This window comes from Idiotropiscis lumnitzeri, chromosome 1 (assembly GCF_059441095.1).
Source record: "Idiotropiscis lumnitzeri isolate Australia: NSW breed Sydney's pygmy pipehorse chromosome 1, RoL_Ilum_1.0, whole genome shotgun sequence".
NCBI classification, from domain to species: domain Eukaryota; kingdom Metazoa; phylum Chordata; class Actinopteri; order Syngnathiformes; family Syngnathidae; genus Idiotropiscis; species Idiotropiscis lumnitzeri.
In genome coordinates this window covers 24,717,075-24,730,355 of record NC_142391.1, presented here as the reverse complement: position 1 = coordinate 24,730,355, position 13,281 = coordinate 24,717,075, and the positions used below count along the sequence as shown (strand labels likewise).

At 42.1% G+C, this 13,281-nt stretch overlaps 1 protein-coding gene across 3 annotated transcripts in view; it reads right to left on the bottom strand.

Annotated features, from left to right (window-relative positions):
- Nucleotides 1–13,281, bottom strand: part of LOC148343928 (bone morphogenetic protein receptor type-1B-like) — a 53,508-nt gene that overhangs the window by 688 nt on the left and 39,539 nt on the right. For all 3 annotated transcript variants that reach the window (XM_088291618.1, XM_088291601.1, XM_088291609.1), the window contains 8 exons: nt 3,938–4,109; nt 3,783–3,882; nt 2,331–2,433; nt 1,915–2,011; nt 1,700–1,838; nt 750–942; nt 331–628; nt 82–257 (listed from right to left, as the gene is read on the bottom strand). In XM_088291618.1, the coding sequence (XP_088147744.1) occupies nt 82–257; nt 331–628; nt 750–942; nt 1,700–1,838; nt 1,915–2,011; nt 2,331–2,433; nt 3,783–3,882; nt 3,938–4,092 (1,261 nt within the window). In that variant the 5' untranslated portion in view covers nt 4,093–4,109. The remainder of the gene's footprint in view (nt 1–81; nt 258–330; nt 629–749; nt 943–1,699; nt 1,839–1,914; nt 2,012–2,330; nt 2,434–3,782; nt 3,883–3,937; nt 4,110–13,281) is intronic.

Genomic DNA, 13,281 nt, shown 5'->3' with positions numbered 1-13,281 from the left:
TTTTTTCCAGTCAAGTAATCAGACTACAGTTACTCATGGAATATACACGTCCAGAGGAACACCATCAAATGGGGGACATACCTCCTGACACGCAGCGGCGGGCAATTTCCCACAGGATGAGTCCAAAACTGTACATGTCAGCCATGATATATGACTGAAAGTGAGTCCTGTTCAGGGTCTCGTCCAGAACCTCGGGAGGCATATAGCGCTTGGTGCCCACTCGAGTGTTGGGGGGGATGTCCACCTCGTTGGTGTCGCTGCAGGGGCAAAGAGACAAGTTGGCTTTAAAATGCCACTTCCGACACCGTGCGATGCCATCCACTCACACACCTGATGAACTTGACGGCGAGACCCAGGTCGGCGACGCAACATGCGCCGTTCCTCTTGACCAGGATGTTCTTGCTCTTTAGGTCCCTGTGGGCAATGGCGGGCTTCCCCTGTGTGCCGAAGATCTCCGTGTGGAGGTGGCACAGGCCCGACACGGACGAGTAGGCCAGCCGCAGCATGACCTTGCTGTCCAGTGTGGTGGACTTGAGGTGGTCGTACAGCGAGCCGCTCTCGTGGTAGTCGGTGATCAGGTAGAGCTGTGTCCACGAGTCTGTGTCTTTGATGTCCGCCGCGATGAACCCTAAGCGAAAAAAAATAAAGTGGCCTAGCCAAACTACAAAGCTTCTTTCATTCATACGGCGTGTACCGTGAAAGTTGCCAACTATTCAAATGACTATTTTCAGTGCGTAAAGTTTGTTTACCCAGTATGTTCTCATGTCTCATAAGGCCCGTCTGGTAGATTTCGGTTTCCCGGAACCAGCTGGCCTCCTCGGTGGCAAAAAAGACTTTAACCGCCACTTTCTCGCCTCGCCAGCGACCCATCCACACCTCGCCGTAGCGCCCTTTGCCAATCTGCTTCACCATCTGGATCTGCTTGGCAATTGTCCTCTGCACCTGCGTGGGGGCGGCGGCAGAAAGTTCAAGGTTAAAACTCCATAACTGTGCTCCCGCTATATTGTAGATTTTAATGCGATCGCTTTTGATGTGTTTTTACAGTCTACAGGCAGGTCTAAATTTATAATAGTTCGCCTTCAATGTATTACCACATTGTGCCACAACAAAAGGAGACAGAAATGTCCCAAACTAAACTCCAGTGATAGTTGTTTTTCCTCAACTGTCTAACAGTAGCAGTTATTTGAAGGTTCACATTTACCATAACATCTCTAGAATCCACAGTATGTCTGCCTTAAAATAATAGGCTGTTTGTTCGACTTATATTTAGGTAAATATTTTGGTATTTAAATATACAGCACGGTGTTTAATTCTCTTTTCTTGAATGCGTTTAACAGTAAACTTCAACTGGAAGTGACAAGACTGTAGCTTGAAGCAAGCACAGTTTAGGGACATGTGCGAGCGAGTCTTCTAATTTGTTTTTCACGTGATGTTATATGATAGGCTACCATTTATTGACAGTATGACAGTGAGAGCAGGGGCTAAAGTACACCACCCAAAAGTGTGCTTTAATAAATTTAAATGCCTTTTAAGTGTGTTGAAGGAACAATTAAATAAATCATGTGTATGGTATCTCAATATCTCAGATTTTCTCCAACTATGGGTGGGTTTGGAACGTACCCCGCCGATAAACCAAAGTTTCACTGCGCAGTAAATTTTGTATTCGCTGGCTCCAATTAGTGCAATACTCCCATCTCACCAGCAGGGGGAGCCCTGAGCCTGAACCAGAGCTCTGCGACTGCTCGATCAAATCCTTCAAAGACTCTCCGGGAGGAATGTAGGTCTCATCCTGCTCTAGGCCGATGGTGTAACGAGGACGGGACACCCGCCGCTTATATCTATTTAAAAAAATAAACAAACAAAGTACCATGAATAGTCAGCAGAGTCAAATATATTTGGATGGATAATATTTACCTAAAGTAGCAGAAGATAATGATTATAAGCAGAATGATGCTACAGACAGTGACGGAGATCGACAAGGCCATGTGGTGGATCTTTCCAGCGACATAGACTGTAAAAAGAGCACAAATGGAAACTATTGTTCCACACAATATATATTTCATGCACTTATTTGAACCTTAAAAGTTTGGCAATCAAGCATTGTCTATTTGTCAAGGAAATCAGGTCAGAGGCTCATCTGGGCCGCTTCATCAAAGTACGACCCCAAGATGCCTACTTCAAATCAAAATGGACGACCACCTGTTCAGTTTCAGACATGGGTGCTTGACATCTTGACCCAATTGAGTGTCAATCGCTGAAATTGGTGGAGGGGACAAAATGACTTGAACTTTACACCATACCGCAATACCTACTTCAAAAGACATACTTACGAGGCGGCTTGAGAGGCGGCAGAGTAGGATGAAGGTTTCGATTGCAGTAATCTCCATCTGTGCAGCATTCCACTGACCTCCTGTGACGTGGGCTCCATGCGTCCTAAACACAACAAACGAAGACACGCTCTTATTTACAATGGTGCCTTGATTTACGAGGGACTCAACTTTTGCACAGGAGCAACATGTTTCCCTACTTTTCATATGGTAAATGCGACGATGACATGCCAAAGTTGATCAGTAGATCAACTTGACTTGGGCGCACTCGGGATTGTCTGCCAAATGTGCGAATGTGTTGTGCGTTTCATTTTGCATTTGGGAGGAGTACATGCAAATAAGTTGATTTAGCGTGCAAAAGACAAAAGGCGATGGGTGATTTGGTGTCTTAAAAGACCGCGTTGGAAAGACAGATGTAAATGAGGAGGTGCATGTGTAACGGAGTTAAAAATAAGCTAAATATATTATTTTTCTCCTCGCTTAAGTTTTCAAATTCATATCATTTTCGTAGTTATTTTTGTATAGTTGTGAATTTTACCACAATGAGTCACATTCATTTATTAATATTTTGTCATTTCCTGTGTAATGGGTGCACTCGGCTTCAGTCACACCTGTTTGGCTTCCGTAGCAACTTCCTTCGTCCCTCACAATGCGACGACAATTGCTGAGGGTAAGTCGCATTTGAAAGAGCTGCAACTTTGTTTCATTATTTTCTTTGATGATCGAGTCTTTTTTGTTAATTCTATCTATAAATACGAGATATAGTGACCCGTTACAATATCAAAGTATGTTGTGTCTGTTAAACCAACAATTATAGTTTTACAAATGTTTTTCAGTGTCGCCGGTTTTGACGCAAATTCTTCTGTTATGTGACCAACGCTAAGGAAGCATTCGTTTCATAATACAGAATTTTCTGTATTTAGGGAGCACGTGTCTTCGCTTCTGCACATTGCGGAGGGAAATAAATTGTGAAAAACAGTAAATTGGGTGCCCTTGAGTGGTTACATATTCATCTTTCATTCGTGTAAACATGCTTTTTTTTTAAATGCCAGAAACAAATATTTTATATCTTAAGGTTTTTTTATCATTTATTAGCAATGTGATTTTGGCACTTCTGAATGATCTGAGGGCTTAATTGGAGCCAGTAACCGACTGCATGACAAAACTCCTTTCAATTTCTTGCGTCTGGGTCAAGTCAGCGTATAGTGACAATTGTCTGGTGTTGGCCTCTCCTCGACCAGTTTTTCAGGTGTGCTGTATAATGGGCAAGCAGGCCGTAATGTCATTTTGCATTTGTGGTGCCCTCTCAAATTTTCTTTGATCAAAAACAGCAGTGCCACCTAAAGCTAAAAATCCTTCTTTAAAACATGACGGTCTCCGCCACGTTTACACCTGTACATATTTTCATCCATAAAGGCCTTGGAAATTCAATGGAAGTTGATTAGATCTACTTACTCGGCACTGAAACGCATAGCCGACAAGCCCCAGACAACCTCCAGTCAAGACTGGAACGCCCGCCTCTTCCTCCACCATGGTGAAACAGTAGCCATCAGTCCTGAAGAACACAGTGTTAAGTTTTGTTTGAGAAGAGCGTGCCGGTGTCAGCATACCTGCATGTGTTGTTGGGGGAGTCCTCTGGGCAGTGGTGGTTGCAGTGACACCAAATCAATCGCTGCGACGATGAAGCGGTGGGCGCACTTCTGCTGTTCTCCTTCCCGCCACCCGCCCCCGCCGCTGTCTCCTTACTGGATGCCCGAAGCAGCATGCTGTCCAATATGTTGCCTGGGAGATGGAGGAAGCCCAGAGCTTGATCACACACACGAGACGCTTATAAACAGAGAGGCAGAAATAAATAAGCCATACTATGGCATCACCTGACTTGGCTCGCTGTGTGTTTGGTACCTGGCCGGGCCTTCAGTGTGAACTTGACCAACTTAAATACACCTCTTAACACCTCCACTGTCACTCCATAATTATAGAAAGCATTAACACAAGATAAATACAAAACATAATTGGCCTGGAACAACAATATATGGCTAACAACAATATAAAGACATTGAAAGTGTCTCCAGAAATAATGATCACTAAATGTATATAAGGCCGAATGTATTTTCAATTTGGATTTGGCTGGATAAGTATTGCTCAGACCAACTAATCAGGGAACACGAAAATACTGAAGTCATCAAGGGCCAGCGCTCTGGCTCTGTGAGGTTGAATTTGAAATATATGTAATTGATTAAAATAACGACTTATCGGTAACGCAGTTTCACCAACACTACTGATTCTCAAGGCCTTGCCAAAATTGGATTGGACAACAAAATTGGTGAAGCCAACAGAAATGCTAAGAAAAAAAACATAGGAAACATTTGCGACATTCAGACATCATCATTGACTAAAGTGCAAATGTTCAATCCGAGGATGAAAATTATTCTCAGTATCTTTCTTCTTATCCCCATCGTGTGGCATTTTTTTGGTTACAAAAACCGTTCTTCCCTGCAACACGAGTTGCACCTTCACTATTCACCAATGCCTTCAGTTTGTAGTTGTGCCAGACACAAACAGCGCACAGCAGATACTGTGCTGAGACTCCTGTAAGACCATTCCCACAACACATGCTTTTTCAATCTTACTCGTCAAACTTTCCCAAAAGAAGCAGAACAAAGCTATGGTATTCTGTCTTATCCTGTTTCAAAGAAGCACCTGTTTGTCACTTGAGGGAGGATGTGGGGGGGGGAGTGTGTGAAAGTACGAAAAGTGTCTCTCCTCCGCAGCTTTTAGAATTTTCATTCATTCCGGCACGCTCATTGAGAGCAGATGCCCAACAGCTGCGAGAGGAGATGCTGAGAACGAGGCGTGGGGGAGCGTCCTCTCTTTCACAGAGTCAAAAAAGTGCTACAGCCGTGCACACTTGAAGTTTTTTTTTCCTCCCACTGAATGTGATTCAACACGGCTACCACGCAGGAATCTAAAGTCTGCACTCAACGTCTTCTTGTATGCATGATTCACTTCAGAATCCGGACTGCGATGCATTATAGCCTGATTACCTCAAATAGTTTCCAATGATGTTATTTTTAGAGCAAGATTGCGGGCTACTCTTGTGGTCCATGGGGAGACCTGGTGTTTGAGTTTGCTAACCAAAACAGCAGCACCAAACCAGGTGCATGAGTCACTCAGAAGATATGTCATTTTGAAAACGTGCTTCCTTAGCGGTATCATAGAGGATTTATTTAATGAAGCAATTAAGGATACTGTAATGTCCTCCCATGTGGGCAAGGAGAGCCACAGTCACCGATGCACAAACAATGAAGCACAAGTGAGTAAAAATGGGAAGAAACAAGAGAAGGACGAAGGTTTTAAACGAGGTCACTTGGCGCGAGGGATAAGTGGTGGAGTCGGACGAGGGGGGCTGGGAGACGGGATGACCAAAACGAGACGTGACAGATCTGCGGGGAACTCTTGCGGCTGCTCACAAGAGACGCTGGCCTTTGCTGCCCTTTCTCTCACTCTGCAGCCCTCCTGCAAACACTTAGCGCCTCGCTCCCGCTCTTGGTCACTCCGTATCTCTTCATGTATGTGGACCTTTAAGGTAGCCTTGTCATCCTCCATTAGGTTTCCTTTTATCCACCCCCTACGTTTTGTTATTTTCCTAGTTTGGCCTCTCTGCGTGGGTCCGCGGGTCGTCATGCAAGGTGCTGACCAGTGATGTGCCGCGAAGTTCACGGCTGGTATTAAAATATGAATAGAAATCGAGGTTCAGTTTTAACTTTCCTTGAAACATTTGTTTTCAAAGCTTTTGATTACGCTTCAATCAGTTGTACACTCATTATCAATGGAAACCAATTTGACACGTTGGAGCCAAGCACAATTACCGCAATACAAGTGAGGGGAAGAGATCGCAGGGGACTCCCGGTTAAAGATGGCAGATTGGTCTGCACATCCTCAACCGGCCAAGGCTTCTGCAAGTGATTACGTATGACTATGGGAAGAGTGCCGCATTTCTTCTAAATACAATGTCACACACATTCATGAAATATATTAGACAGACGTGTGCGATCAAATATGTTTTTTGTCGAAAGAAAGACAAACAGCAATGTCTCTTGTGTTAGGGCTCCCGTTGACTGCTTGCGTCTGCAATTCATGTGCGTGTAGTCACTGTAGACTGAAAGTGTAATGGCTCTGTTCCCTTCACAGCCATGTCATTTAAGCAGAAAACATGCTAATTCGGCAAATTAATTCATTTTAATTGTGAAATGGTAGACATTATTAGATTGAAAAAGAATATCTAGATGAAGCATGGATGATCTTACTAAATTGGAAAACGACTTATAGTATAATCAGGTTTATTATTTTCTCCCAAATGCAAGGCAGGGGACAGGGAGGCTCGGCCTCACCTGCCTCTGTTGCCTGGTCTGACTATGCATCCCTGGTGCTGACGTTCTGTTGACAAAACACAAAAGACCGGCCCCCAGCATCTGCCACTAGCATGCCGTGTATTCACTACGCATGTTCTGCAAAAGACGGGAGCAACCGAGCGGAATAGTCAAGTCATTACAATGACGAAGGACTGCGGGATAATACTGCATCTTACACAGCTAAGGCACAATACAAAACAACAACAGCAGAGGATAAAAAAGGTCTTATATATTTACCTCTAGAAATGTTTGCCACAGTAATGAGATGCATTTTCAAGACTAAGGGGACACTAAACTGGTGAATGTAGCGTTTAACACTACAGTGTCAGGAGCTAAAAGATACGGGAGCTAATGAACAACAACGGAGAAAAACAAGGGACTCTGTAATTACGTTAAGGGCTACGACAGCAAAGTGTTGACCGTGGAGCATCCAAAGCCAGTTTACACTTCACAGCATAATCAGAGGAATTTATTTATCTTGTAACTGTGCTGCCTCGTGGCTCCCTGCTGTCTCCCAATTCTCTCCGGAAATGACAGGAATGCCAGTAATCTGTCAATCCATCTCGCTCTATCTTTCTCTCTTAGCCATGTTGTTAGCATCTACAGAGCATGACCGACCACCTTGTCTTATGTGGAGTGGTTCTACTTTTTCTTATCATATGTGTATATGGGTCATGCATTTGGAGGAATTACAAAGAGTTTTAGAGAAATGTTTAAGACCTGTCGGACACGATTAGAACTGGAAAGGCTTTGAAATTCAAATCAAACTGTCCACTGGGGTTCCAGACCGCAAGTACAATGAAAGTCTCGATTGTCCCATTGTTAATGACTTGATAAAGCCATGGAAGACAAAGTCTACCTATCTTGGCATAAATTACGATGTAATGCAATCTAGAATTAATATTTTCCACAGAAACCTGAATCGATTACCTTAGTTCCAGATTAGCACTTTGACCAAAAATAAAAATAAATTAAAAAAATAAATAAATAAATTAAAAAAAAAAAATCTCAAAATAGCTCATATATTTACAAAACAAATGCCAGTCAAGTCACTCATACCTCAAGGCAGTTGCCAATATTGTACAATTTTATGGCATTTTGATAAAGGAACTTGAACAACATCACACATCAGCCACATCACCAAGTGGTCCCAACAGGCGCCAACACACGCATGTGAGCAGACACTACAAAAGCATATGTGTTCTACACATTTCATCCATGCAATTACCAGTACATATTGTTTGTATTCAGATTTGTTTAAATCAGGTCTATGGGGCAAAACAATGAAAAAAATAAAATAGTGTATTCAGGTGAAAAATGAATTTGAAAATGAATCCAAACAAATTGGATGTCACCGGTTAGCAATATCCCATGATGAATAATTTCCACACTACAGCTCTCCAAATGTCAAAGCATATCTAAAAGCTCAACAACAACTTTTATGAGTCTGAACTTTAAGATGCTTAGCTAAAATCTTTTGCTAAACTGGCCTTTCAAATGCCATTAGGAGCCTCCAGGTCCCGCCCCCACGGGGTCTTTGTGGCCTGATGGCAGGATATAGAGGCCACTGTCAACACGCAATTAACAACGGGTCGGCCCCAGAAGACCCCCAAAAAAGCTTAAAGGCTCCTTTCAACACATGCTTTGTTGTAAGTGAAGGACGAAGGTGAGCGAGAGCTGCGTTGTGCTTGACTAACAAGATGGAGAAGGGCAGGTCCAGATAGAAAAAGCAAAAGAAGCAAAGGTAATCCAGCTGGTGTCAAATAAAGTCTTTCATTAAGCTTGTGTAAATACAACCTGCCTCCTCCTTTCCACTCCCTTCCTTTAGCTCTAAGTGGTTGTTCATCTTCGCCGTGTTTGACAGAGTCGCCGCTACGTGGGGGAAGGACATGCTGGGTGTACTCTGGATGCCCACTCTTTCATCTTTACATTGTTTCTTGTGTCAGTGCAAGCATGAGCTAAACCAGCACGCGTGTAGCGGGATGTTTTAAAGACTTCAGGGAAGTCAGACTTGCGCATCCTGGGCTTTAAAAGCCTTTGAAACAAACCCCGGCCACACAAATCAATCTCGTTTGTAAGGTTTTGGATGGGCAAGTGACATTAATCAGTAATAACAGCTCGTAAAAGTACCCCTTTTCATTTCACAAAAAGATAATACTGACTTAAGGTTAAGGAGTACCGCATTTTCTTTTCTCTGGCTTGCTCCTCCATTTGAAACACATGCATGGTAGGTTGATTGAAGATTCCAAGTTGTTTGGTGTGCCTTCCAATTCGCGGGCCACCCGGTTGAAAGTCTCAAGCTCACGCACGTGTCGGAGGGATTTTTGTCCATTTGTCCAGAAGAACATTCATGAAGTTGTAGCGACCGTTCCAGTTCTTACCAAAATGTGTTTTAAGCATTTGATTACCAAAGTCAATGGAATCCACTACATTGTCTGCGAATGAATGAGAAACGTGGATTCATCAATTCAGGTGTGATATTGTCAATTCAGGTGTTTGGCAGTCAAGCCCGGGAATCTGCTCAAATTGACTGCTTTAAAACTAAAATGGCAGATTTCCATATGTCTAAGTGAGACTGGCTTTGAAAGGTTGAATTCTAAAACAAATACACTGTTTTCAAAGGTTAATCCTGAAAAACGTCATCTAATGTTGAAGAACTGGAATTTGCCCAAAATAACTGTTTAACACCAAAATGGACCAATTCCTGTTCAATTTGGTGCTTGACTTTTTTGGCTTTAGTGAGTTCTGTTAAAATGGAGAAAGCCACGAACAGCAACACTGCTAATTTGTTCTCGCTTTCTGAGTGAGTTTAGGATCTGTGGGTTAAGGCCCCCTACGCATACAGAATACACACCCATGCAAAAACTGGTGAGTTCTTGGGCACGTTGAGGCCCCTAAAAGGCAATTTCATTGGTGAGAAGTACATGAATAAACAGTAATTCCAAGATAATTGGCTGGTGTGAGAGAAAGAACGACTTTAGCCATCACTTCAACATGTCAAATAAGAACGTATGACTCATAAATGAACGAGCCACTCTTTGTAGTGTGCGTGCATGCACGTTGTGTGTGTGCACTCCTGTAAGGAGGAGTGACGGCTACACACAAGGATTCCGGAACTCCCGGTTCGTTCCAGAAAAGCCCTCGGAGCTACAAGGCAGTGTTGCAGAAAAGGAAACTAGAAAGAGGATGATGAAGAAGAAGAAAAAAATGTGCCAGACAGTGCAGAATAGAGAGCATCTGGTCCTGTCATCAATTCACTCTCATAAATAAGTCAAACTATATCGATACCACCTGAAGACCATTTGTCCCGAGATAAAAACCAAAGCGACAGAGAAAATTGCTGGGATTGTTTTTATGGCATATCAGTAATTCGTTGGATTTAAACACACAAATAACGATTCCATACAATACAATGGGTTGGAATACATGAACACAAAGGGTTATTTTTGAAGAAATCAAGAAGTCATGATAGGGGTTAGTTAGGTCAGGTAAAGGATGAGGGAATGAGTCAGAGGTTGGAAAGCAGCAGGGAAGGTGAGATGTGGGGTGAGAGCAAACGTTAGGGATTTGGCCATAAAATCAGAGGGTTAGATTAGGAGATAAGAGGTAAAAGGGGGACAGGAGTCCGAGGTAAAGGATTACAGTTAGGGTTTTGGGGAAAGATTTGGATTGTAATAGGGGATACGATTATAGAGAGTTAGTTCAGAATATGGTTCAGGGTATAATTTGGGGTAAGGGTCTATGGACATTGGGGACTCAAAGTGTCATTGGAATGCATGAGGATTAAGGTCATCAAAATAAACAAGGGCAAGGATGAGAATATGACAGTAGGATATTAATATTACAATATTAATATTAATATTAGAATATTACAGTATTGCGATTGCAGCTCTCAATTTTTTCATTGAATGTGCCACAGTATCTATTTTACCAGTTGAAGACACAATAACTCTCGTAAGTGCTTGCAAAGGTTCATTTCATGACAACGCTTTATTAATATATTCCTGTTAAATTGAATTTGTCCAAGAGTGATGGGTGTTGCTCTTGTAAATGTGACTTTGTATTAGAAGTATTACTTACGTCCTGTCGCAACATCGTTAAGCACGTTTTGTATATACTTCTACCTTTGGGACAGAAAATTTTCCAGAAAGAGTTGATGTTTGCAACAAGGAAGGAGAAATGGCACTCTAGGAAGTCGGGTCGTCTCACTTTTCACTGACAGCTCTGCCCAAATAATAAAATACTGCTGATGGAAAGTCCTTTGAAACTGTGACCTTTTAAAACGGGGGAAAGATACATAAATACAAGTTTGTTATTTATATAATGTAGCATCCATATAATACATGAAATTACGGCGCAAATGTATCCCATTGTTTTGTCTTCGGCAAACTTATTTCAGGGTGAATTACATTTATGAGCCTTGCAGAAAATAACCATAGCTGATTTCGCCCGGCTGGGAATCAAGACCATCTTCTTCCTGAGAAAATCTATTTGTCCCTTTCTTGAGTTATTTATTGTCTCAGTGTGTGTGTGTGTATGTGTATAGGTGTGTGAGCATATTTGGTCTACAGGCAGTCCTAAATTGTTTTTACCTAACCACAAATCAGACACGAGATCTCTCAGCCTTCAACATTCGGGACCTGAAGAAAGCAGCTATCCGCCAACTGTGTCCACAGATGTGAAACTCAACCCCCGGTCCAAGGTGTCTACTGCAGTCATTCCCACACAAGCACACACACACACACACAGTTACACGCTCACACAGTTTATTTTGGCAGGTCGCCCAAGTGTTTTCACGGCCACTCGAATAACCCGTCTGCCTATTAAGACATTTATAGGACTTTTTATTTTCTTATATCTGGTCGCTGAGACAGACGTGTTTGAATAGTGGACACTTGCCCATTGTTTGATTACTTGATGGGTAAAATTATTATTTGTTGAGAGTGCGGAGTAGTGGACGATAACTTGAACAAGTCCACAAGATTATCAAATGCTCAGGGTAAAAATGGAATATGTGCAAGTCAAACTAATTAGACATGACAAATGGTTTGTTTCACAGATGCATGGGAAAGAGTAGACAGCAACCGTTAAGGAAAGGTCAGGTGACCAGATGAGATTGAGGCCGTTGGTGTCATACCCATTAAAGGTCAATTTTATCGAGTAAAGTACATTAATACAACAAGCACAAATCCAGGAATCCAGAACCCATGTTGTTGAGTTCTGATTAAGTAATATGCCTTCAGGCTAAGCAAATGAAAAGCTTACACGATGTGAACGTGACATACATTTTTTTCATTTAATTGCTTTTGAATTTCTTGGCAAATGACATTTCTATTGAGTGCTTTTGAAATGGAAAGGACAAAGTTCAACTAAATACAAATTGACTCATGGATAGACGATGGTCAGAAGCGTTGTCAAGAAGTTACTCAACGTACGGTTGTCTGACAGACAGACTATCATCATGATGTTTTAATTTTGACAGAGAATTGAAATCGCATTTATGAAGACAATATATTGCAGCTATTTTTCCAAATATGAATAAGTCAGGCCAAGCATTCATGAGGAATGTGATGCCACCTTCATTACATGCGTAATAAAAAGTACGGCAAATACTCACACTCGCCTTCTATTTTTACCATGATCCATTCTATTCCCGTGATACCATCATGTGACACATTGTTCCGTGGTGGCGGCGGGATGCAAACATCACGCTGATAAACAATAGGCACACACCGGCCAGGAGCCAATGGTGTGCCGCGGCAAATATAAAACAGATTCAGTTTAGGACCCACAGAATGCGAGTGTGCTCAAACACTCGACGTATGAGCCAGGCGGAGATGACAACATCTCACTTGTTTTGCTTTTTAGTAACCTCGTCGAGGTCGAGCTATTTTTACTCTATTTTCACGGAATACAGTGCAAATATCCTTCATCGTTAACTATGTCTGACCTTGATTGGTCACTGTTTCTTTTGTTTAAGAGATTTGTTGTAATGATAAAATGTCACATCCCGGACGCTTCTAAAAACATTGCAACCATCTGTGTTCATCTAAAAGGCTTCGCGATGAGGTGTGTTAAATGATGTGGTAACCAATAGCTCACGACTTTTAAAAATGGAATAAATAATATCTGTCTCCAGACAGAGAGTTCATGATTTGAATCTGCTAGACTCTATGTAAAGTTCTTAGGTAGCAAGGTATAGCAAAACGGTTAGCAAACATTAGCAAATGTGTGAAAATAAGTTTTTCTTATATTGATTTTAAATTTCAAAAGAGTAACACGGAACACATTAAACAAGATGCGGCGTTCAAGGCATCATTCGGACTGACTATTTTGGTATTCAAATAATTAAAACGTCATGGTCACTCATGGAGTGTTGCATTTATGAACTTGGACATCTCAGCACACAAAGTAACACAACAGAGTGTTGGCCACAAGCCATTAACAGCCACAGCTAACAAAAAAAACATCAACTACCAACTATACCCCGGACTGGTTGCCAGCCAATCGCAGGGCATGCAATCAAACAACTACTCACGCTC